Source organism: Cucumis melo, chromosome 11 (assembly GCF_025177605.1).
Source record: "Cucumis melo cultivar AY chromosome 11, USDA_Cmelo_AY_1.0, whole genome shotgun sequence".
NCBI classification, from domain to species: domain Eukaryota; kingdom Viridiplantae; phylum Streptophyta; class Magnoliopsida; order Cucurbitales; family Cucurbitaceae; genus Cucumis; species Cucumis melo.
Genome location: NC_066867.1, coordinates 23,196,173 through 23,223,007, shown reverse-complemented (window position 1 = coordinate 23,223,007; position 26,835 = coordinate 23,196,173). Strand labels below are relative to the sequence as shown.

The 26,835-nt window shown below is 33.7% G+C and overlaps 2 protein-coding genes across 3 annotated transcripts; both read right to left on the bottom strand.

Annotated features, from left to right (window-relative positions):
* Positions 1 to 229: 229 nt before the first annotated feature.
* On the bottom strand, positions 230 to 3,121 carry LOC103496348 (triacylglycerol lipase 2-like). 2 transcript variants are annotated; one of them, XM_008458175.3, is made up of 9 exons: positions 2,596 to 3,119; positions 2,380 to 2,484; positions 2,132 to 2,272; positions 1,948 to 2,058; positions 1,502 to 1,645; positions 1,379 to 1,419; positions 1,153 to 1,232; positions 959 to 1,054; positions 230 to 783 (listed from the first exon to the last, which is right to left on the bottom strand). In XM_008458175.3, exons 1-9 carry the CDS (start codon positions 2,752 to 2,754, stop codon positions 464 to 466), a joined length of 1,197 nt encoding a protein of 398 aa, XP_008456397.1. In that variant the 5' UTR covers positions 2,755 to 3,119; the 3' UTR covers positions 230 to 463. The 2 variants fall into 2 exon arrangements, with proteins under 2 accessions (XP_008456397.1, XP_050935572.1); XM_051079615.1 differs by lacking the exon at positions 1,379 to 1,419 and having other exon boundaries at positions 1,153 to 1,228; positions 2,596 to 3,121.
* Positions 3,122 to 21,837: 18,716 nt separating this feature from the next.
* On the bottom strand, positions 21,838 to 24,742 carry LOC103496349 (uncharacterized). Its single transcript, XM_008458176.3, has 5 exons — positions 24,448 to 24,742; positions 24,219 to 24,291; positions 23,743 to 23,807; positions 23,292 to 23,401; positions 21,838 to 22,451 (listed from the first exon to the last, which is right to left on the bottom strand). The coding sequence occupies exons 1-5, from the start codon at positions 24,562 to 24,564 to the stop codon at positions 22,223 to 22,225; spliced, it is 594 nt and encodes a 197-aa protein (XP_008456398.1). The 5' UTR covers positions 24,565 to 24,742; the 3' UTR covers positions 21,838 to 22,222.
* Positions 24,743 to 26,835: the final 2,093 nt, after the last annotated feature.

Below are 26,835 nucleotides of genomic sequence, written 5' to 3'. Positions count from 1 at the left end.
AAAAATCTTGTTTAAATGTTGCCATTTTTCTAACCATTTGGTTGCTTCACTCTTGTGACAAATGATAATGAAGGAAATGAAGTTGTCGGTTAATATGTGAGAGAGCTGTAAAAGGCCACTGTCATTCTCTGTCTATGAATGAGCTCCCATCCCCAACATACTGACAGTACAACCAAATCTCAAAGTTGAAAATCAAGGCTGAACACAAAGATGTGTGGATGGATGAAGGTTAACATTAAGAGCAAAAGTACATTCAGAAAATCTTGATATAAGAGTTTCTTTGCATTTTCAATCATTCTTTCTATAGTTACATAAGTTACAAACAATGTAAGAACCACCTGTATCCTCGGTTGACCATTGCAATATTTCCTACTAGTCATCGTTCTACAAGTTCATCAACACCAACGATTAAATGCAGTTAAATATTTGAATATAGACATGATATTCACATAACATTAATTGTTCATTGAAGATTAAAGAAAGCGATAAGAGGATCATACACAGCTTGCTTAGCATTTTTGCCCATGACAAAATCAGCATGAGCATAGTCTTCTCTAAACTGAACTACAAGCTTATCTCCGTCGTGATCTTTGAGGTTATCCAACAAAAGTTGAACATCATTGACATCAGACAAGGCATCAGCTCCTCCATAGGTAAGAAAGAGAGGAAAGTCGGTAGGAATGCTTGCCATATTGTATTCTGGAGGAGTTGGTTGCCCATAGTGTTTAATGTTTTGAATTACATCAACGTAATCGTACATTGATATGGTTCCACTTCTGATCACTGCCCACAATCCCAAAGACTACATTTAAGCAGTACAAATTTTGGAAATACTTCTCGATTTAAAGCTTGAAACAACACAAAATCTAAAATACACTCAAAGCCACATTCTATGTATACCAAACATTTGATTGGGTAAATCAGTCTACATTTTTGTAATGAGAAAGTTAATCCTTACTTTGAGACAGATGGATCATGTTCTTTGTTGCCGTTGGTTGAGGCTCATGGGTTAGGAAAATTTGTGAGACAGAGGGATTGAGACAGCAGTTCTGGCCTATAATTGCAACAAAAAATTATAATATTCAAGGCGAGCAAGAATCACTTTAAGAACTAAATTAGGAAATATAATAATGAGCTAACTAATATTACAACCTGTGAAAGAAGTCAATAAATTGACACAATCAACGCCAGGCTTTGCACAGACATCAACGAGAAGTTGAACGCCAGCCTTCCTATTTGTTAATTTGAAGTAAGTAAAAATCTCTAGCCCATAAGAACCATCAAATTAGAGAAAGTGCAAGAACTAAGTGAATTAGTTGTTTCATTGATCTTAATAGTTTTCTTAACAGGGGAGAAAGTGAAATGGTTGCAAATTTACCCTCTTGGATCAAACTCTTTGACACCTAACCAGAACAAAACCTGTACCAGAACGATAAAAGGAATCGATAACACAACTTAATTCGACAGTAATAATAACATACAAGTTGAACAAAGACTATACCTCACCAAGAAAGTTATCTGCAGCATTTCTTGCAATTGGCGAGGTTACTTTACCCAAATGGGCAATTGGGCTAATTAAAGCAGCTGATCTCAACATGTCTAGCAATTGGTGTTTGGAAAATGCAGCAAGGGCAATCAGTGTTCCCTTCAAACCAATAACTTCTCCATCTCAGTTACAGATATACACACTTTCACATGTCAATAAAGATGCCAAAAAATGAAAAGTAACATTTAAAAAGAACCTCTTCTCACAATTTGGTAGTTGAAAATTAAGCTTATATGCATTACTTACAGTAATTAATGTCTTTGTTTTGTTATCTAATAACCGATTTTACAATGTTTTAAAAGTCAAAGTCAAGTTTTGACTAAGAATTGAAGTGTTTCAGAAATTAAAAGGAAACAAGCATAAATTAGAAAAGGGGAAACTCAAACAGGGCAAGAACTAACCAATGAGTGTCCAACATAGTGCATCTTCTGCCCAGTATGATCATGAACATACTGGAGTGTGGCGGGAAGATCAAAAGCCACCAATTCATCCCATGACCAGTCCCAGAATCCCTAAACCACAACTCAATGTCACATATAGCAAAAAAACAAATAAGACTGAAAAAGAAGAGAAATGAGCAATTACAGGATCATCAGGGCCAAGTGACGAGTGTCCTTGGCTGAATTTAGTTCCACGAGTGTTTGCAAGCCACACATCAAACCCTTTATCCGCCAAAACAAATGCCAGAGAACTTTCCGGAGGAAGCATCAACCATGTCGCAGCATCCTTCCCATCACACAAATTTTGTAAAAACCAATCCACAAGTTCATCATTCTCGCATCAAAACTTGCAAGCCAGAAACATAAAGTGACACTAAAATCACAATTACCAACCATTAGAAGGCCGTGCTGTAGAAGAACTGGCGGCCCATTGGCTGAATTCGTCCTCCCCGATGGAATCCTCTGCATGCTGAGAATAAACCCATCGGTTGTAATCACCTAAAACCCCAAATGAAGATCATTCAAGGATCAATTGGGTAGTTTGAAGAAAAACAGCCTAAGACGAAGAACGAGAAGAAGAAGATAATGATGATGAACTAGCTACGTTACCAAATGTTCTTCACAAGCAAAATCGTGAGGCTCTACTAACGATTTACAGATACCATTGACAGACCCAGGTTCCAATGCAGAAACCCTTTTGATTCCACCGGCTAATCCATAGAACAAAAGTAACAAAACAATGGAATTGAAGGTATTGGGCGAGTACATTTTGAATCATGGTGCGACTACAGAAGGGTTTTGGAATTTTATATCGACACAGAATCAGAGCGGATACAAACAGTAATTCAGCAATCACATGAATTGATATCCGCTTCCGCCCATCAGAAGCCATTGATCGAGAGCATCTAGTGGGGCCGACACATCGTCCCATTGTCAAAATTAACGTTACGCTGGAAGCAAAAAGCTTAGGCTTCGTCGCCGACAAGATTCCACAAGCGAACAAGAAAGTTCATAGGCTGCTTCCATGATCATTTCAATTTCAACTCAGCTCCCATTTTGCTTTACAAAAGATGTTTAGCGATTTGAAATCGCCAAAATCTGATGGGTGGATTAGAAATTCATTGTACATTTAAGACGTATATCATATTGGTGCAATAATTAATACCAATCATTAGTTTATCACCATAAATGTCTCGATTCATGGTGAGATAATGATTTCTTTAGAGATCTTTAATGCGTGGAGCTTGTTATTTTGTGAAAGAATTGCGAGTATTGTTGAAAGAAAAGTCCAAACTCAAACTTAGAATTGTTTATTTATTATAGAATAAATTTATACATAGTGAGGTTAGGTGCATAGTTTAGCATAGCTCAACCATTTAGTATGAGCTTTACGACCTCTGTTGGTACCCAAAAAGATAAATAAATAAATCTTAAAATAACGAAGAAAGTTTGTGTAAATTTTGTATGATTTATTCTTTTTATATTCGTGGATGTTAAGAGTTCGCTCGTACACATTTTAACTATTCTAAAACATTTCGTATTAAAGAAATTCATATGCTATTATATCCTAAGCGGCTACATAATTTGTTTAAATTTGTAATTTGACATCGTGAACTTGACTCAATAGTTAAATTATCTACAACATTCCGTGTTTGAATTTTTCAAATTATCAAACTGCATTAGCTTCTACTAAAAACACATAGATGTTTAACTCACTAAGTAGAGTTAATATGTTGGAGGTAAGAAGTTTGTGTGCGAGGTGTGGAGGGTACATTATGAAGTTCCTCATTAAATACAAAAAGGGGTATTTAGGGCAAAGGATGAATTATTGTAGTTTTAGGTTACTATAGGTTATTTGTTTGGAGCAAGGCCTGTGAGAATAGTTTTCAGAACCTTAAACAGAAGTTCGTTACTGCACCGATTCTTACCGTATCTGATGGTTCATGGGGTTTTGTGATTTACAGTGATCCTTCCAAGAAGGGTTTGGGTTGTGTTCTAATGCAGCAAGGTAAGGTAGTCGCTTATGTTTCTTGTCAATTGAAGAGTCATGAGCAGAATTACCTTACTCATGATTTAGAATTGGCAGCAGTAGTTTTTGCACTAAAGATATGGAGACATTACTTGTATGGTGAGAAGATACAGATCTTTACGGACCATAAAAGCTTGAAGTACTTTTTCACTCAGGAGGAGTTGAATATGAGACAGCAAAGATGGTTTGAATTAGTAAAAGATTATGATTGTGAGATATTGTATCATCCAGGTAAGGCGAATGTGGTAGTTGATGCCCTTAGTAGGAAGGTATCACATTCGGCAGCACTCATCACCAAACAGGCCCCTTTACATCGAGATCTTGAGCGAGTTGAGATTGCAATATCAGTAGGTGTAGTCACCTCATAGTTAGCTATGTTGTCAGTGCAGCAGACCTTGAGACAAAAGATTATTGTTGCTTAGCATAATGATCTTTATTTAGTTGAGAAGCGTCGCATAATTGAAACAAGGCAAGCTGATGAGTTCTCCATATCCTCTGATGATGGACTTTTGTTTTAAAGGTATTTGTGTCTACCAGCAGACAGTGCAGCCAAAATAGAATTATTGACCGAGGCTCGTAGTTCCCCATTTTCCATGCACCCAAGTAGTACAAAGATGTATCAGGATCTGAAATGAGTTTATTGATGGCGTAATATGAAGAGTGTTGGGGTTGATGCCCTAAATCTCGTGGTCTTGTAGTTTGTAATTGTATATATAATACAAACTTTTTATTTATCTAATAAAATAAAGTGTTTTATTTTATTTGATTTGATATTTAGTTGCATTAACTCACAAAACCAATAAACTAACATCCAAGGTTATCTTCTGTAACCTAAACATGTATGTAGAGACATACAAGTGGATCATGTTTAAGTGATAACCTAAATGGTCTGTAGTAAATGGATAAGGCTGGATACCTTATCCTGGTGACACTACGAATACGGTCTGCTTTGTAGTTGTTACAATTGTTCTAAAGTGCTACAAATGATTTGATCCTAATCATTTATGTCGAGACATTAGAGCGGGGGTATTCTATACAAAGAGTTTGTATAAGACCGGACCATGAAATGAATAGTCTCTCTTATTAACACCGTTACTAGTTGAGACTACATTTCACCAGGATGACTATAGGTGACTTGACCTGAATCTTGAGTGAGTTGTGAACTCCTGCCTATGTAGGCGATCCTTTGATTTGTATGGGTGAGAGTGGCCTATGTAGCCGACTCAATATGCCTACCATTTTGGGGATTCGTCTGATTGGGGAGCTGGGAACGCAGCTACACAAGAAGGAATTCACTCCTTCTCTATAGATGGAGTAAGTAGAGAATTTGCTCTCTTAAGGGTTGATTTCAGGGCTTGAACAATGTGGCGCCACACCCTCTCTTGGCCTGAGAGGAGTTCAGTTATAGTAGGACTATAATTATTGTTCATTAGAGGAATCAATGGTACTTAAGGAGTTAGATGTAACTACAGGGGCAAAACGGTAATTTTTGGCCTAGCTGTACTTACGAGCAATTTGTGAAGGGTCATTGCACTGTTGATTGGTTATATCTAATGGACACAAAAATATATCTACAGTTAGAAGAGTGCAACTATTAGTCTTTAGTGGAATGACTAATAGTTAATGAATATAGATTAAATTTAATTAAAGAGTTTAATTAATTAATCTCATTTCATTAGAGCTTCAATCTGTAGGTCCATAAGGTCCCCTTGTTAGCTCAATAAGGATAAATGAGAATCAAATTTATTTTGGTTTAATTTGAATTGTTCAAATTGATTAAAGGGAATAAATTGTATATGATACAATTAATATAATTTATTTGATACATTATAATGTAAAGTTTTTTATGAGAGAAGTTAATATTTGAATATGATTCAAATAATAATAGTAATATGAATGAGATTCATAAATAAACTATAGGTTAAAATTGAATTCGATTCATATTAGAACTATAGATTATATGAGAGATCTAAATCATTGGTTATATTATATATGATATAATATAAAGTTTATATTATATGAGATATAATATATTTGTAATTAAATTTATATTAATTTTATGTTATATGAGATATAATATATATTAATTAAATTTATATTGATTTTATTTAATTTAATTAATATATATATATATATATATTAATATATTTAAATAGAATAGAATAACTCCCTTGGGAGTTATTCTACGTGGGAAGGATGGGGAAGTTATTTGATAACTTCCCCCTCCATTGTTGAGATTTGTTTTAAAAGAAAATAAAAAGAAAGGTTTCTTTTTTAACAGCAGAAGACAATCTTACGATCTCTCTGTATCCCAACAAAACAAAATCCTCTCAAAAGCTTCTTCCCTCACCAAAATTACAGAAGCCCACAACTCTCTGTGATTCTTTACTTGGAGAATAACGAGGAAGATTTTGTGGTGCCACGAAGCTTGGAAGAAGAATTGGTTCTACAAAGGTCAGTTTATTTTCACCTTTTCCATGAAAAGCATGTTTATTATTTTTCTTTGAATTTATTGGTTTCATAAATTGAATTTCACTCGCACGGGCGTTCATAAGCTTTCGCTTTAGGAATTCCATTCCTTCAATTGGTATCAGAGCCAAATCGTGCAATTGTTTTTTCAATTTTTTTTTGAAACAAAATTCAAAGAAAAGGTGGGTATTTTTTCTCTGCATTGTTGTATGTGGGTTTGCAAAATAGATGTTTTCGATTTTGGCACCTTAGATTACAATTTTTTTTATTTTTCATTAATTTGATTGATGTAAGGGGCTGTTGTTTTGGCCATTTTAATTCTGTAATCGAGTCTGTAAGTCCATGTCGTTCGAGGCAAGTGTTGCTGGGTTGATGAACGATTTTCGGAGGCATTACGGAGTTTTTTTTTTCCAGTTCGTACAGATTCAAATCTGTACAGAGTTGCAGCAGATTTTGTTATTAAAAAAAAAAAAAACAAAACAAAACAAATATATCTATTATGCGCGTCTTCCAAACATCGTGGATTGCTTCCTGGTGCAGTGGCTTGTTGTCCATTTCTGTTGCAAGAGGTCGTGGCTTCGAGTTCCAGATCGTGCGGTTTTTCATTTTTTTTTGTTTCAATTAATTAAATTAATATAATTTGATTATATTAATTTGATTATTTTTTTTAGGAGTGCCAAATTCGGTCTATTTTGCTTTTAATATTTTACTGCATGTGATGTTTTATTAAACTAATTATATACATAATGTATGTCATATAGTTTAAAATCCCACCTTAGGATTATAATTATCATGCATCATACTTAAATATAAGTGTTGTATTTTAGTTGCATGATTTTCTAAGCATGCTCATGCATCATATTTAATATAATTGTTATATTATATGATAGCATGTATAATTAATATATCCATGCATCATCCTATAATTTAACATGTTGTATTATATAGTTTGATTGATGGATGTTTTTATTTTCATTGCATTAATATAATTGTTGTATTGTGTGATGAAAATGAAAATGCATTGAGCATGTCATTACTTAGAGAATATATATATTAAATGACATTAGAATTGCATGTTTATAGTTTTTAATTATTTTCTTTCCTTATAAGTGTTATAAGTTTATGAATTTAGAATTAAAATCTATAATAAAGAGTTGCATGCTAACATAAGGTCACAATTAGTTTTAAATAGTTTAAAATTAATTCACCTAGACCTTAATGAATAATATTTCTAATGAGATTAGAAATAGGGTTAATCTTTTCTCGTTTTATTAGGATTAAAATGATATCAATAAAAGATTAAATTTATAAAATATTTGTCTATAAGGGACCTTTGTCTAAGGAAGGTTCTGTCTAGGCTGGGGTACTTAAGCTGACGGTAACGGAACACCCCTACCTGGGAACTGACCTGGAAGGTGAATTAGTCAAACATTTTATAAGCATGCAATACATGATTATATTTATCAAAGTGTTTGATGAACAATAATCATATATTGTTAAACAATCCAATATAAGAGTTATATTGGGCCAATTTAACAATGGACTTAGATAAATAATTAGCCGTATTTTCTAAGTTGTTTTTTAAGTAAAACACTAAGTGGGAGGAAATGAGGTATATGATACTTCATTTTTCTTTTCATGTTTCTCCTTAAACATTCACACCGTGAGACTTATGCTCGGCCTCGAGGCACCTTTGCTTGTGTCCCCCTACGGATGGTGTTTGTGTAAGTCAATAACAAGGTGAATGGAGATAGTGTTTATAGTAAGTGGGAGAGGGATGTGTGTCAACACATCCCGCGGTCTCTTTCATTAGTTTTTAGTAAATTCTCATGCTTGGCCTTGAGGCACCTTTGCTTGTGTTCCCCTACGGAAGGTGTTTGCATTAGATTTTACTCAAACTCCAGAAATGGATAAGATTTCTTTAGTTTTTGCTCCAATCGGTTTTTTCCCTACGGATTACTTATTGGGGCGGAACTCTAGAATCTAAAATGAAAGGTTACACTTACAAGAAATTTTTAAGTAAGTTAATCATTTCTTGACTAAACAATGATGACTAACTATTATAGGAATAAGAGTTATTCTAGTGTAATATTTAGTTGAGATTGTCTCAATTTAGTGAAGGGATAATTAATCACCCTACGGAGATTTTTTATCCTACCTCACTGAAGCATCATTGCAAAATAGATATCACTTAGGATACATTAAAATTTTGCTAAATTGATTGGTTTTATATGGAAAATGCTAGTATAACTAATATAAATAAATTGTATGTTTTCAGTAATTTGATAATGACGAGTGCTACTTTGAATATGCTGGCTGCTGATAAACTTAATGGCAATAATTATGCATCTTGGAAAAATACTATCAACACTGTGCTAATCATCGATGACCTTAGATTTGTCCTAGTTGAGGAGTGTCCTCAAGTCCCAGCTGCTAATGCAACTCGAACTGTTCGAGAACCATATGAGCGTTGGGCCAAGGCAAATGAAAAAGCCCGAGCATACATCTTGGCAAGCTTATCTGAAGTATTGGCCAAGAAACATGAATCAATGCTCACTGCTCGTGAGATTATGGACTCCTTGCAGGAGATGTTTGGTCAGGCCTCTTATCAGATCAAGCATGATGCTCTGAAATACATTTATAATGCCCGTATGAATGAGGGAGCCTCAGTGCGAGAACATGTTCTCAATATGATGGTTCATTTCAACGTGGCAGAAATGAATGGGGCTGTCATCGATGAAGCCAGTCAGGTTAGCTTTATTTTGGAATCTCTGCCAGAGAGTTTCCTGCAATTTAGAAGCAATGCTGTTATGAATAAGATTGCTTATACCCTTACCACCCTTCTCAACGAGCTACAGACTTTTGAGTCTCTGATGAAAATCAAGGGACAGAAGGGAGAGGCAAATGTTGCTACTTCCACAAGAAAGTTCCATAGGGGTTCGACCTCAGGAACAAAGTCTATGCCTTCTTCATCTGGCAATAAGAAGTGGAAGAAGAAGAAGGGTGGCCAAGGAAATAAAGCTAACCTCGCTGCTGCTAAAACGACCAAGAAAACCAAAGCTGCAAAGGGAATATGTTTCCATTGCAACCAAGAGGGACATTGGAAGAGAAACTGTCCCAAGTACTTGGCAGAAAAGAAGAAGGCTAAACAAGGTAAATATGATTTACTAGTGCTAGAGACTTGTTTAGTGGAAAATGATGATTCAGCCTGGATAATAGATTCAGGTGCCACTAATCATGTTTGTTCTTCATTTCAGGGAATTAGTTCCTGGCGGCAGTTGGAGACTGGAGAGATGACGATGCGAGTTGGAACTGGGCATGTCGTCTCAGCAATTGCAGTGGGAGGGCTTCGACTTTGTTTACAGAAATCTTTTCTTTTATTAGAAAATGTATATGTTGTTCCTGATTTAAAAAGGAATTTGATTTCTGTAAAGTGCTTACTAGAACAATCTTACTCGTTAACTTTTAATGTAAATAAAGTGTTTATTTACAAAAATGGTGTTGAGATTTGTTCTGCAAAGTTAGAAAATAATCTTTATGTGTTAAGATCATTAACATCTAAAGCTCTTCTTAATACTGAAATGTTCAAAACTGCAATAACTCAAAATAAAAGACTTAAAATTTCTCCAAAAGAAAATGCTCATCTTTGGCACCTAAGATTAGGGCATATAAATCTCAATAGAATTGAGAGATTAGTAAAGAATGGACTTCTAAGTGAGTTAGAAGAAAATTCTTTACCTGTATGTGAGTCATGCCTTGAAGGTAAGATGACCAAAAGACCTTTTACTGGAAAAGGTCATAGGGCCAAAGAACCTCTAGAACTTGTACATTCAGATCTATGTGGTCCTATGAATGTTAAAGCAAGAGGAGGATTTGAATATTTCATCACTTTTACTGATGATTATTCAAGATATGGGTATGTTTATTTAATGCAACATAAGTCTGAAGCCCTTGAAAAGTTCAAGGAATACAAGGCTGAAGTTGAAAACGCATTAAGTAAAACTATTAAAACATTTCGATCGGATCGAGGTGGAGAGTATATGGATTTGAAATTCCAAAACTATTTGATGGAATGTGGAATTGTATCTCAACTCTCAGCACCTGGTACACCTCAACAGAATGGTGTATCAGAAAGGAGAAATCGAACCTTGTTGGACATGGTTCGGTCTATGATGAGTTACGCTCACTTACCTAATTCGTTTTGGGGTTATGCAGTGCAAACTGCAGTCTATATTTTGAATTGTGTTCCATCTAAAAGTGTTTCTGAAACACCTTTAAAATTATGGAATGGTCGTAAAGGTAGTTTACGTCATTTCAGAATTTGGGGTTGTCCAGCACACGTGCTTGAGAATAACCCTAAGAAATTGGAACCTCGTTCAAAATTATGTTTATTTGTAGGCTACCCCAAAGGAACTAGAGGTGGTTACTTCTATGATCCTAAAGATAATAAAGTGTTTGTATCGACAAATGCTACATTTTTAGAAGAGGACCACATAAGGGAGCACAAACCGCGTAGTAAGATAGTATTAAATGAACTTTCCAAAGAAACTACTGAACCTTCAACAAGAGTTGTTGAAGAGCCTAGTGCATTAACAAGAGTTGTTCATGTCGGTTCATCTACTCGGACACATCAACCTCAATCGTTGAGGGAACCTCGACGAAGTGGGAGGGTTACAAACTTACCTATTCGTTATATGAGTTTAACTGAAACCTTAACTGTCATATCTGATGGCGACATTGAGGATCCATTGACTTTTAAGAAGGCAATGGAGGATGTGGATAAAGATGAATGGATCAAAGCTATGAATCTTGAATTGGAGTCTATGTACTTCAATTCGGTCTGGGATCTTGTAGATCAACCTGATGGGGTAAAACCTATAGGTTGTAAATGGATCTACAAGAGAAAAAGAGGTGCATATGGTAAGGTACAAACTTTTAAAGCTAGACTAGTGGCAAAGGGTTATACCCAAGTTGAGGGAGTTGACTATGAGGAGACTTTCTCACCTGTTGCCATGTTAAAGTCTATTCGAATACTTTTGTCCATTGCTGCATATTTTGACTATGAGATTTGGCAAATGGATGTAAAGACTGCCTTTTTGAATGGCAATCTTGAGGAGACCATCTATATGCAACAACCAGAAGGATTCATAATTCCAGGTCAAGAGCAAAAGATTTGCAAGCTTAATCGTTCTATTTATGGATTAAAACAAGCTTCTCGATCTTGGAACATAAGATTTGATACCGCAATAAAATCTTATGGATTTGATCAAATCGTTGATGAACCTTGTGTCTACAAAAGAATCATCAACAAATCAGTAGCTTTCTTAGTTTTGTACGTAGATGATATCCTACTCATTGGGAATGATATAGGTTTACTAACTGACATCAAACAATGGCTAGCAACCCAATTTCAAATGAAAGATTTGGGAGAGGCACAATTTGTTCTGGGTATTCAGATCTTTAGAGATCGTAAGAACAAAATGCTAGCTTTGTCTCAAGCATCGTATATTGACAAAATAGTTGTTAAATATTCAATGCAAAACTCCAAGAGAGGCTTACTACCTTTCAGGCATGGAGTTACTTTGTCTAAAGAACAGTGTCCTAAGACACCTCAAGACGTTGAGGAAATGAGACATATCCCCTATGCATCAGCTGTTGGCAGCTTGATGTATGCGATGTTATGTCCTAGACCTGACATTTGTTATGCGGTGGGGATAGTCAGTAGATATCAATCTAATCCAGGATTAGCTCATTGGACTGCCGTTAAAACTATCCTCAAGTATCTTAGGAGAACGAGGGACTACACGCTTGTGTATGGTTCTAAGGATTTGATTCTTACAGGATACACAGACTCTGACTTTCAGACTGATAGAGATTCTAGGAAATCTACTTCAGGTTCAGTGTTCACTCTTAACGGAGGAGCTGTAGTTTGGAGAAGTATCAAGCAAGGATGTATTGCTGACTCCACTATGGAGGCAGAGTACGTTGCAGCTTGTGAAGCTGCCAAAGAGGCTGTTTGGCTTAGAAATTTCTTGATTGATTTGGAAGTCGTTCCAAACATGTCAAAGCCAATTACTCTTTACTGTGATAATAGTGGGGCTGTGGCTAATTCTAGGGAGCCCAGAAGCCACAAGCGTGGAAAGCATATTGAGCGCAAGTATCACTTGATTCGAGAGATAGTGCATCGAGGGGACGTGATCGTCACACAGATAGCTTCGACACACAATGTTGCTGATCCGTTTACAAAGCCCCTCACGGCTAAGGTGTTTGAGGGTCACCTAGAGAGTCTGGGTCTACGTGACATGCCACATTTAACCTAGGGCAAGTGGGAGATTTACTGGGTGCATATTGTATGCCCTAGTTTCTTGTTTTGTGTACTATTATAGTATTTTATTTTTTTATTTTGTACACCCCACTAGCTTTAGGACAAGTGGGAGATTGTTGGGGTTGATGCCCTAAATCTCGTGGTCTTGTAGTTTGTAATTGTATATATAATACAAACTTTTTATTTATCTAATAAAATAAAGTGTTTTATTTTATTTGATTTGATATTTAGTTGCATTAACTCACAAAACCAATAAACTAACATCCAAGGTTATCTTCTGTAACCTAAACATGTATGTAGAGACATACAAGTGGATCATGTTTAAGTGATAACCTAAATGGTCTGTAGTAAATGGATAAGGCTGGATACCTTATCCTGGTGACACTACGAATACGGTCTGCTTTGTAGTTGTTACAATTGTTCTAAAGTGCTACAAATGATTTGATCCTAATCATTTATGTCGAGACATTAGAGCGGGGGTATTCTATACAAAGAGTTTGTATAAGACCGGACCATGAAATGAATAGTCTCTCTTATTAACACCGTTACTAGTTGAGACTACATTTCACCAGGATGACTATAGGTGACTTGACCTGAATCTTGAGTGAGTTGTGAACTCCTGCCTATGTAGGCGATCCTTTGATTTGTATGGGTGAGAGTGGCCTATGTAGCCGACTCAATATGCCTACCATTTTGGGGATTCGTCTGATTGGGGAGCTGGGAACGCAGCTACACAAGAAGGAATTCACTCCTTCTCTATAGATGGAGTAAGTAGAGAATTTGCTCTCTTAAGGGTTGATTTCAGGGCTTGAACAATGTGGCGCCACACCCTCTCTTGGCCTGAGAGGAGTTCAGTTATAGTAGGACTATAATTATTGTTCATTAGAGGAATCAATGGTACTTAAGGAGTTAGATGTAACTACAGGGGCAAAACGGTAATTTTTGGCCTAGCTGTACTTACGAGCAATTTGTGAAGGGTCATTGCACTGTTGATTGGTTATATCTAATGGACACAAAAATATATCTACAGTTAGAAGAGTGCAACTATTAGTCTTTAGTGGAATGACTAATAGTTAATGAATATAGATTAAATTTAATTAAAGAGTTTAATTAATTAATCTCATTTCATTAGAGCTTCAATCTGTAGGTCCATAAGGTCCCCTTGTTAGCTCAATAAGGATAAATGAGAATCAAATTTATTTTGGTTTAATTTGAATTGTTCAAATTGATTAAAGGGAATAAATTGTATATGATACAATTAATATAATTTATTTGATACATTATAATGTAAAGTTTTTTATGAGAGAAGTTAATATTTGAATATGATTCAAATAATAATAGTAATATGAATGAGATTCATAAATAAACTATAGGTTAAAATTGAATTCGATTCATATTAGAACTATAGATTATATGAGAGATCTAAATCATTGGTTATATTATATATGATATAATATAAAGTTTATATTATATGAGATATAATATATTTGTAATTAAATTTATATTAATTTTATGTTATATGAGATATAATATATATTAATTAAATTTATATTGATTTTATTTAATTTAATTAATATATATATATATATATATTAATATATTTAAATAGAATAGAATAACTCCCTTGGGAGTTATTCTACGTGGGAAGGATGGGGAAGTTATTTGATAACTTCCCCCTCCATTGTTGAGATTTGTTTTAAAAGAAAATAAAAAGAAAGGTTTCTTTTTTAACAGCAGAAGACAATCTTACGATCTCTCTGTATCCCAACAAAACAAAATCCTCTCAAAAGCTTCTTCCCTCACCAAAATTACAGAAGCCCACAACTCTCTGTGATTCTTTACTTGGAGAATAACGAGGAAGATTTTGTGGTGCCACGAAGCTTGGAAGAAGAATTGGTTCTACAAAGGTCAGTTTATTTTCACCTTTTCCATGAAAAGCATGTTTATTATTTTTCTTTGAATTTATTGGTTTCATAAATTGAATTTCACTCGCACGGGCGTTCATAAGCTTTCGCTTTAGGAATTCCATTCCTTCAAAGAGAGATATGGTAGAATTTGTCATTAAATGCTTGGTGTGTCAGCAGGTTAAAGCACCAAGATAGAAACCAGCAGGTTTATTACAACCTTTGATTGTGCCAGAATGGAAGTGGGATAATGTGTATATGGATTTCATTACAGGATTACCTAGAACTCTGAAGGGTTTTACCGTGATTTGAGTTATTGTTGACAGGCTTACAAAATCCGCACACTTCATCCCAGGGAAATCCAATTATACTGTTAGTAAGTGGGCACAGTTGTACTTGACTGAGATTGTGAGACTGCATGTGGTGTCCGTATCGATTATTTCTTACAGAGATGCTCGTTTCACTTCCAAGTTCTTGAAGAGACTTCAGGCTGCCATGGACACGAGGTTAGATTTCAGTACAGTGTTTCACCCTCAGACTAATGGTCAAACTAAGCGTTTGAACCAAGTTTTAGAGGATATGTTGCGAGCTTGTGCATTAGATTTTCCAGGTAGCTGGGATTCTCACTTACATTTGATGAAACTTTCTTATAATAACAGTTTTCAGGCTACCATTGTCATGGCACCATTTGAGGCTCTATATGGCAAATGTTGCAGATCCCCTGTTTGTTGGGATGAGGTTGGTGAACAGAGATTAATGAGTCCTGAGTTAGTTCAGTCTAACTAATGAAATAGTACAGAAGATTAGAGTGTGTATGCAAGCAACACAGAGTAGACAGAAAAGTTATGCTGATGTAAGACAGATTGATCTTGAGTTTAATGTGGGAGACAAAGTATTCTTGAAAGTAGCACCAATGAAAGGTGTTTTACGATTTGAAAAGAAAGGAAAGTTGAGTCCTCGTTTTGTTGGACCGTTTGAGATTTTGGAGCAAATTAGCCCTGTGGCGTATCGATTGGCGTTGCCGCCATCACTCTCTACAGTTCATGACGTGTTCCATGTTTCGATGTTAAGAAAGTACGTGACAGATCCATCTCACGTAGTGGATTATGAGCCATTAGAGATTGATGAAAATTTGAACTATGTAGAACAACCAGTTGGGATTTTGGCTAGAGAGGTAAAGATGCTGAGAAACAAAGGGATTCCTTTAGTTAAAGTCTTATGGCAGAATCAAAAAGTTGAAGAGGCTACGTGGGAAAGGAAATGAAAAGGGAGGATATAAGTTTTATAATAATATAATATAATATAAATTATATTATTATTATTATTATATTATTGTTATTATTTCATTTTTTTAAAAAAATAACCTAAATTCTTCTTCTTCTTCTTCATTCCTAGCCGACGGCCTCCTAACCCTCATCTTCAATCTCTTCTCTGTCCATCACCACAGCCGTCGAGTCTCTGTTTTCTCTCCGTGTGCCGTTCGACGAAGCTTAGCTACCACCGCCGCGCATCCCTTTGTCCGTCGGCCAGATTTGTCTCTGTTTGCAAAATTCGATTGTCGTGTGTAGTGGAGCATGATCTGCGTCGCATCTCCGGTCTTCCTCTATCCGTCGATTGTCGGCCATCTCAATCCCTCTTCGTCCTTCGTCTGACGCATCCTTGCAAAACCCGCCACCACTTCTATCTTTATCCGAGCCGACCTAAGCCATCTCTTTCTCACCGCCGTCTGAATCACTCAGTGTTTTGCCGCTTTTGCCTCATTGTAAGTTTCGAGGTAAGGACAAAATTGTGAGTTTTGTAGTTGTTTCCTTAGTCGCTTTAAGCGTAATGGTCAGATTAAAATGTTGGATTAATTGGTCGAGTTAACTTTTGATCCTTGAAGGTGCTTTAAAGAGGTGATGCTTGAATTCTCGGATTATACAGCGGGTTGGGTTGGAGTTTGATTCTCTATTTTTCTTGGGTAAGTTGTAAAAATTTGGATTTGGATGCTTTGGTTGAGTGACTTTGTTTGTTATAGTATTTGAACCCTTATATCTACATTTAGGTGGGTTCATTGGACTTTGACTTAAGTAAGGATAATTTTTTGTTATCTCGAGGTAAAGGAATTCCTATTATTGGACTCCATTTGAAATGTATAATGCAATGACTGGTATGAAAGATATATTATATTGACTGTACTGGACTGAATGATGTGCATTTATATGGAGAGTTTAATAGTATACGCCTTGACTGATTTCATACATTTTAACTATTATCCATAATTCGTAATTTGTGATTGTGATGTCATGTGTAGTCTATGCATACCAAAGGGTTGTGCTGTTGATGGAGTTTGAATGCTTGGGCTATTATGTGTAATTTTCTTTGACTGATGGGTCATGTTGTTGACTGAATATAGATGATAGGAATTTGACATAGATGATGGGGATTGGTCTATTATATACAACTTGGCTATATTGATGGGTCGTGCTGTTATTTGAAAATAAATGATGATCGGACTGTCAGGTGTACTTACATATTGATGGTTTGTACTCTAGAATGGAATTTGATTTCTAACTGTGATATGTAGTTTAGTTGTATATACTGGCTAAGGGCACTGTGACTATACTTAGATTGCTTGACTGATTATGTATAGAGATTGAACCATTAGTTGAGATGTTTCGTATATGACTGTCATGGGTTGTTTAGACTGAACCTAGGGGTAACTGTTAGCTTTATCTATGAGGTAGCGTACCTTGCAGACATGGTGTACTTCGGGATCACTAGACTGTTATGTTGTAGGGTACCCCTTAATAAGAAGCTAACCGTTATTTCCCTAACGGGACCAGTAGTGGGTTCCTTACTGGGTATATTTTATACTCACCCTTTTTATGTTTAAGTTTCTCAGGTAAAGGTAACATGCGAGGCAGACCAGTGAGGGCAAGAAGGATTCTGAATGCCATAGGGAATGTCTAATTTAATGCTTCTGTTAGACGTTTCTTTTCTTTTTGTTTTGTTGTCTTAAATTATTTTGAGGATGGAAATGAGCCAAATTTTAGGATATTTAATTGTTTTGTTTGATAGTTTCCTAGGCGATTATGTGAACCTTTGAATTTTGTTTTAAACAGGGCTCGAAAAGAGTTTTTCTATAGTTTTTGATGTTATCTGAATTTAAACAGAATTTATGAAACTACTTTTCGTTTTGGTGACGTATCTTGGTAGTAAAGTAATGACCTCAACTTAGAAAAAATGAGGGTATTACATATTGTTTGCTAATTTATTTATTTAAATGCATTATTTAAATGGGAAATTGCATCAGATGACAAAAAAAGAATTAGAAAAAATCAGTTCATAGCACCTCTTTTTTGCATATTACAAAAATGACAAATATGACAAGTAAATATATATCAGACGACTATCAGAAGAATATCAGAAGGTTATCCGTTTTTAAATTTACTATTTTTACAATTTAGAAAATGTAGTGACATTGGATCCTATTATCATAAATTTTTTGCTATTTTTACAAATGCCTCTTATTAAATCGTATATTTTGTACATGTAAATTTACATACTAAATTATTGTTAACTTTTAGTAATGTTTTTCCATAGTTTCAACACTTTTCAAGTCTATTTTCTAAATCTTACAAATTTACTCATTCTGAGTCTTGTGAAATAAGTTTTAATTCTCATTCTTTAAAAAAAAAAAAAATTGTTTTCGAATGCGCATGAGATCTACCAAATTTGGGAGTCTGATTAGCTAAATTTGTTGAGTTATTTTTTATTAAAATATCAATTTGTTGGTTCATTTTTATAAACTTTTTAATGGTTTATCATTTACAATAATTTTTCAAATCATAACCGAATGAAATTCATGTTTTCATGGTGTAACTTTGAAATTTTTGTTAAGAATAAATATTCACAATTCAATTAATTTTTCCTTATAGATATCTTACAACATTATTGCACAACACAATAGTGAATCATTCAAGTAATTTACATAGATATAACAAAATTTTAAAATATTTAGGATCCGTACAACAAAAAACAAAAGTCCATGAAATCAGTAAAATATTTTTATAATTTTCACATTTGCCTCTTGTGTCACTTCTCTTTCTCCTTTTTCCTTCTATGTGATTTCTTCTCTTTCAAATTTCTTCATCTTCTTTTCCAGATTTTCTTTCTTATATTTTAAACGATTTATTCTTCTGTTTAAATCTCTTATTTCATCTTCACCATTTTTGGCAAGATTCTTTTAAGCTATCTCATCTTCCTCATATTTTCGAGAATATCAAGACCATTTAAGTATCATTTTGACATGATCTGATCAACACGATTTTTTACCATGGTCAACATGATCATTTAGAAGCCATTTTTTCATTATTTAAAAAGAACTATATAATCTTCTCATCGTTTAAAAAGAACTACACGATTGTGTTGATATGATCTAAACGATAATTTACCATAGTTAACACAATCGTTTAGCATGGTCAACACGATCTACATGATTGTGTTGATACGATCGTTTACCATAGTCAACATAATCATTTAGCATGGTCAACACGACCATTTAGAGGGGGTTTGGCATTTGAAACCAAATTCATGTTTGGACCATTGGAATAAAATTCTTGGGATTAAGAAAATTGAATGTAAAATGTTTTAGAAAAAAAATTTCACTTCAACCACTTACCATTGATCATTGATGACTGTTGACAACAAACGTTAGCCAACTTGACGATTAATCATCATGACCGATCGACGATCACGACGATCGATCATCTTAACTGTCGACTCTGGATCATCTTGATTACCACCTCCAGATCGTCTTGACTGTCGAATATCGATCGTCGGTGACCAATCATTTTGATCGTTTGTGACCTACAACTTTGGACATTTCTGTCGTTAGATGAACATCTTGATCGACGACGACCAATCATTATCGTTAATTATCGATGTCCTGCCTCTTGTCATGATGGTCAATGACCAATAGCCATGACCCTTGGCGATCGATTGTCATGATAATTAACGACCAACCAATTGTCTTAATTAAATATCGACGACCATTGACCATTTTCACCATTGATCAACGATCGTCTTCACCAAGGCTTCTTACACTCTTTCTCATGGGGTTGAATAGTAAATACTATTCAAGCTCATAGATTACCTTTTTTTTTTTCCTAATTCAATCTAGAAAATTCGCCGGCCAACTCCAAACACCACCATCGGTGACCGTTGTCGGCTAACTATTGGGTGTCATTTCTGACAACTCCATTGATGACTTCCGATCACCAACTCCGACGACCACCGCAAACCTTGAAAAATTAATAAAAATGAATTTTTAAAAATTTTCTCTTAGTCATTTTCCAATTACGCCTTTGATTTAATCACAATAACATTTTTTAAAATACATATTTTTCATTCTTCTATTTTCTTTTCTTCTTTAGTTTTTTTTAATTATTATTATTGTTAGATCAACTTTTTTATTATCTATTTTCTCTTCTTTGTTTAAAACTAATCTTTCTTTTATTTTAGGAGATTTTGTTTATTTTGTTATATTTTTCTTAAGTGAAAATTGATGAACCGTCTATTGTGATCTCAAGTATATATAAATCAAATATTAATATAATGGTAATATGGTAGAAATTTTAAATATATATCACATGTACCATGAATTATTTTAAATTTAATAACATTTTTTACTTTGTTTTATTGGTTAATTTAACTAGAAGACTTAGAACTTATTGGATTGACTTAAGAGAAAAGTGTATAAAAAAAACTCATTTTTATTTAAACTCTTTTGATAAGAGTGGTTTAAAATACGTGCATGCGCATCATGGAAGGCAACGTAACCATAACTATGGTTATAGGTATACATGATTGTCATGAAAAATCAATAGAGTTAAGAAATTGAATTAGAAGTACAAAATATGAAAAAAAAAATCAATTAAAATCTTGATATATGATAAATTTAGGATGTGCAAAAATAAATAAATAAATAAATAGATTAGCTAAAGTCAAGAATTCAAACCAGCACCAAATATAGACATTATAAATCCAGATTCCTAAATCATGCACCCCAAACATAGACATTTATAATTCTCAAGCATTAGAACCCATCAAATAAGTCCACACGCATTACCAGGAATTTGATTCCAAACCTGTACGCCAAACACCCTCTTATATTTGAAATCTTTTTCCCATCGTCTACAAAGGACCCTCTTATGTTTGAAATCTTTTTCTCATCGTCTAAAAGGAAATCCTTTTCCCACTGTCTAAAAAGAAACCTTTTTCCCATCGTCTAAAAAGAAGTTTATGATTGTGTGAATCGTTATTTTGTAGGTGTGGATTTTTCCCGTGTGGATATGATCTAAACAATCACTATTTTGTGGGTCTATTACCTTTTTCCATTGCCCCAATTTTGAAATTATTATATATTGGGTAAATATTTTAACAATTTATTATAGGGTGCAAAATATTTTATTAATTAGTTATATTTGGACAAAACCCCGCAAAAGAAAGGCAGCACTTATATTGTTTTAAAGAAAATATATTGCTCAAAATATTTTGACAGAAATGACTCAACATTCCTTCATAAATGGACATAACTTGAAACCTACCGCAAGTTTTGTGATTGAATCATAAGTTGTCCCACAACTTAGACTTACATTATGTTGTCAACTCCACTCATACATTAATTTTGAGTTATGTTTTTTTTCAAAGAGAAATTATTTTAAAGGAAAAAACCTAGTTAAAATATTTTTAAATACCGCAAAATAACAAAATAGAAACTTTTTCCTGAAAATTAGTTGACAACTTTGAGTCCTTAAACATAAAATATATATCTTTTTTGTAATATTCATATATTTTTTTAAGCCATGCCATAATATTCATAACTAAAATATTAAAGATTAACATAAAATAGATTTGAAAAAAAAAACAGCAGACAGCATTGCTAAGAGAGATAGGTTAGAGAGAATATCAAATGTTTATGGTTTGAAGATTTCCCTAATTCGATATCAAATCTGGCTGTAAAAGGTTTTGATTCTTTCACTGCCCTGCATTGAGCGTTTGAAAGATGTTTAATTTTCAAGATAAAAGAATGTATTCGCCATCACCGTCCTCGAAACTAAGGTAGGATAGGAATAACCGAATAAGAAAAACTTCTACACTGTTATTGCTTGAAACAAAAATTAACACCAGTTTGAGACAAAATTCAGTACAAAGCTTTGGCACTCATGCCAATGAGACTAAGCTTCCTTCCGAAATAAAAAAATTGTGACCAATGATGTCATCAATGTGTATGAAACTTTACAAGCTATCTAATAAAAAAATTTCGAAAACAAAAATGATAACTTATATTGTTAAAGAAGTTTCTAAACTAAGATTAGTATTGAAAAAAGAAAATCCTCACTTCCTACATATTTTCAATTGACAAAAGAAGAATGAGACTTTACCCCACTGAACAGATAGCTCTCTGATTATGGGCATTGCACCATTTCCTCATGATGCTATTGATTGGGACTGGTTGACTCTCTCCTAATGTTCTTGTGCTGCAGCATCTTTTAGAGTTTTGTTCCGTATTTGGCTGCCACTTTCTTGCATCCCAGCTTTGCCAGATGATCTCCTAAATGGAAAGATCAGTTCTTTAGGTTTTAGCCTCGTGAGCAATGACCATCTAGGTTTAATCTCCCCCAACAACTTCATCTGCTCTCTTCTAAACTGCTTGTTTGCATACTGTTTCCCACCTCGCCATCCCAAACAGTATCTGCACATCCGAATTGGATAATGATAACTTAAGAGAAAAGGCATGGATAATAAGAGTCAAGACAGTAGTATACTCAAATTCAGAATTCAATGATAGAGGAACTAAGTAATGAAACTAGATAACTGTCTCTTTTAACTCATGTAGTGTATTGAAGGTTTATTTTGTACTCTAGGTTTGTGAAAGGTTCGCATCAGTTTCGTAATTCAAAAAATGCTTTTAAAATAGTTGCATTAATAACAGATAAGAGTGGTAATTGAAAGAGAGGTAATTGGCATTTATTGTTGCAAATGAGGAGTCATATCTCATTCTCTAATAAGTAACAAATAAATAATGGTGACCGTCTCATCATAGGGAGGATAGACCATTTTTCTTCATTTTATCGGCCCCAAAATAGCGAAACTATAGGTCCACAAATAGTTGAAAGTTTTAAGGCTCCTAGTTAGGAATATACTGGGATAATTAGTATGATTAGTAGTAAGGAGTATTTTAATAATTAGACATTAAATTTGTTAGGTTTTTTGGGTTATAAAGAGTACAAGAGTATGACTAAGGGTGAAGAATTTAGGAGAGTGCTTGAGACTGGGAGAGAATTCTCAGCCCTCTAAAATGTGTTGAGGAGTGATTCGTCTATCTTTACTTGGTTTTAGTTATTATCTTGATATTGTTCTAGTGAATTATCCTTGAAAGTAAATATATAACAACAAGGGTGTTTGCCTTTTGAATTTCTTGGATCGGGTTTTGTAGGGATTTTCTGTTTGCAGGTAGAGGAATCCTAACAAAAGTCCACAAAAAAAAGAAGATAAAAGCATCATAAAAAGGAACAGGCAAGCAGAAACAGACCCAATAATCAAACTAGTTCCAGCAGTAGCAAAGCAAGCAGGCACGCTGATCTTTCCTGCATTAACAACCTTTGTAAGTTCAGAATGCTCAAGTTGATGCCTTGTTCTCATCTGCAACAAAACAAAATTGAAGAATGTGAATCTAACCACTATTAGTGTGGGGAGATGGAAAAACAAGAGCTCATGAAAAGAAAGAAGGGGGAAAAAAGCAGCACACAAATAGTTTAGGACTTAAATCTCTTTTCCAAATTTTCAGTACTCAAAATGAAGCATAACCATGCATATACTGGAGGAAAAATGGATAAACAAATGCTTGCATGGTTGTCATTATTTTCCATTAACTTCCTTGAAACAAAAGAGAGGACGTCTTCAAAACGACAACAACTCATGAAAATGCAATTATGTTCGGACTACATTCAAATAACTAAATAGATTGACACAAGAATGCTTACAGCTTCCTCAATAGATTCAAGTCTTCTGTCAACTTGGATGTCATGATAATGGCGTAAAGTGTACCCTGCAGCAGAATCGTTGAAACCTTAACTCTGCTAAACTCTTAAGCAACAATCAACACAAAATTTATTGACTCCAACAAACGAAACTCAATAGTTTGCCATAATGTATCATATTGATAAGAAGGAATCTTCAATTCAAGCAGGATACCAATCCTTCCCCCATACATTTTATTTGGATTTTGAAATAGAATGTAAACTGAAAGCATTGTTTAACAAATATTTTTCATCGTGTATCCATTACAACTTCCAGTTCATAATAAAACAAATAATCAATATATTTTTGTCAAAGAATATAAGTAGAGAAGATTGAATTCATCCTAACCTCACTCACGGTCTCTTATGCTTATCGATTCTTTAACAGTACAACGATAATCAAAAACAAAAATTGAAGAAGAAGCTACAAGAAAACTCACCAATCCAGGCGGTTGCGACTGATGCAACAGAAGTCCCGACTGTAAAAACCACCCTGTGCCTTTCGAATACATCCTAACAACACGGAAGACCAAGACCACGATGTAAACAATGGAGAAAGAGCTTGATAACATTAGATCTTTCAGACACAATTGAAAACGATAATACTTGCGAGAACATTCAGAACGACGAATTTCTATAACCTAAATCAAAATCCGAATATTCAATCACCTTGGTAGAATAGAAAGTATCCTGAACGGCCGTCCATGAATTTACGGCCTTCCTCTTCAACCCAGCAGCTGAAATCGAGCTTACAATCGAAGTTCCTGAGGCCTTTAATCTCTGCATAGCGCATACTAAAGAGGTCAAGGATCAGATTTCCAGATTGAATACTCCGAATTTTGACGATTTCCTCCCAAGAATTCGAAAGACTTCGATTCTCCGATCACCTTTTTTTTTTTTTTTTTCTTTTATCTAAGATTTAGAGAGAGCGCAGTTATAAATCGACTTTTTTTTTTTAATGTAAATTTGATTTATTTGGTTAGTAGATTTACTTTTATAATTCGAACTAATTTAGCTTTGTTCAAATATCTATTTATTAAAAAATGTAACTATTTATTATTAAGCGATGAAAATCGATAATAAGGATCTTTTAAGAGGGGAGACAAGTATTTTGCATTTATTGGTATATTTCCATTCTTAATATAGTCTGATTTTTTATTCTTTTTTTTTTATTATTTTCGATATTAACTGGAACAGTTATTCTGTAGGGATAGCTGCAAGTATAATAATTATATTCAAAATAATTAAGTATATAGCAACATTTTAAGAAAATTATAAATATAGTAAAATTTGTCAAAGTCTATCAATGATAGAAGTCTATTAGATCATGTAGCAAATGTTGGTCTATCACTGATAAACCATAAGAGCCTATTAACGATAGAAGTCTATCACGGATAGATTTTGCTATATTTGCAATTTTTTTAAAATATTGTTACATACCTAATAATTATTCTAAAAATTGCTATCTATTATAATTATCCAATTCTTTATTCTTTTGTAAAAAATATGGTAATTAATATAATATAATATATTTTATATCCTATAAAATTAGGAATTTATTTTAGATAATGATATTATTTCCAAATTTATTTTCATTTTTCATTTATTCTTTTAATTTCTTTATCTTCTCCGACTGCCTTTTTATCCTTTTTTATGTTTCATATTCTTACGGTCTCTTCCTCGATTGTTGCCTTCAACCATTTTCTGTTGTAACGGAGATTGAACTTGTTGCATACTTTGTTTACCACTCTTTGTTTTTTTCCTATATCATATTTTCTATGTATGTTGCATGTGCCTCGCTTACCATACCTTCAACTCTTACCATGAACACTAATCAATGCTAAGTTTGACACAACACTGCTATTGTTAGTTCACAGTGACTTTATCTCATCCAATTGCACTCCACACAATATATATGTGAAGTTTATTTATGCACTTTATTTTCGATTTTATTTCGAATAATCTGAATAAATCAACTATTTTATTTTATGCTCAAACTTATCATGTGCTCGACATTGTTATTATATAATATTATTTATATATTTGCAAAATAACTATTTATATATATAAATATCATTCATATTTTAAACAAGGCTCGTAGATGCACGTAAAAATGACATGTATGTAAACTACATTCCATATGCTGTAATATAAGATATTTTTTTCTTAACAAAAATATACAACCTTAAGTACACAACATGACATTACAATATGCCATCTTATACACAACATTACATATTGTATAGAATATAATATAGTCAATATATATTTGCGAGGTTAAATGTATTTTAACTTAAATGAATAATAACACAACCAAAAGACAAATTGGAAAAGAATTTGTCTGTTTTCTTTCCATATTGAAATTATTCCCTCAGTTATATTTTTTTCAAAAATAAAATAAAGAAGGAGTGGAATAGGAATAGTCATTTGGAACGTATTTTGTGGAAATATCAGTAGTCAATTTGTATAATATAGGAATAATCACGTATACAGCAACAATAGGCTCTTTGTGTAAATCAACTTGTGAAATTAAGTTGTTTAAGTTAAAAAAAAAAAAAAAGACTCCAAAGAATCCAATTCCCCGTCATAGATGAATGTGAAAGATCTGCCAAAAGTACAAAGATACTCAAAATTCTGGGCCAATAAGCAAATCAGCCCATTAAACACAAAGTTTACCGATTATGCCTTTCAATTTTTGTAGGCTAAAATCATTCTAAAGCTATTTAAAAAACAAATTTAATAAGATAATTTTGGAGTTAATTAGATTTAATTTATTGGACGTTATTTAGAATTCATTTAATGAGAATTATTTGATTTATGTGGAATTTGAAATTAATTAAATATTTTTTGGATGAATATTTAATTAATTACAGGTTTTGGCATGTGGTGTTTGTTGAGTTTTTGATTAAACGGTATGTGTTGAATTTAATTAAATAATTATGGATGTTATTTAATTTGTGGGGTGGAAAGTTTGTTGGAGATTGAATAATTATATGTATATGTGGAAATATATATATAATTATTATGTTAAAGGAAACGATAATTATATTTGTTGAA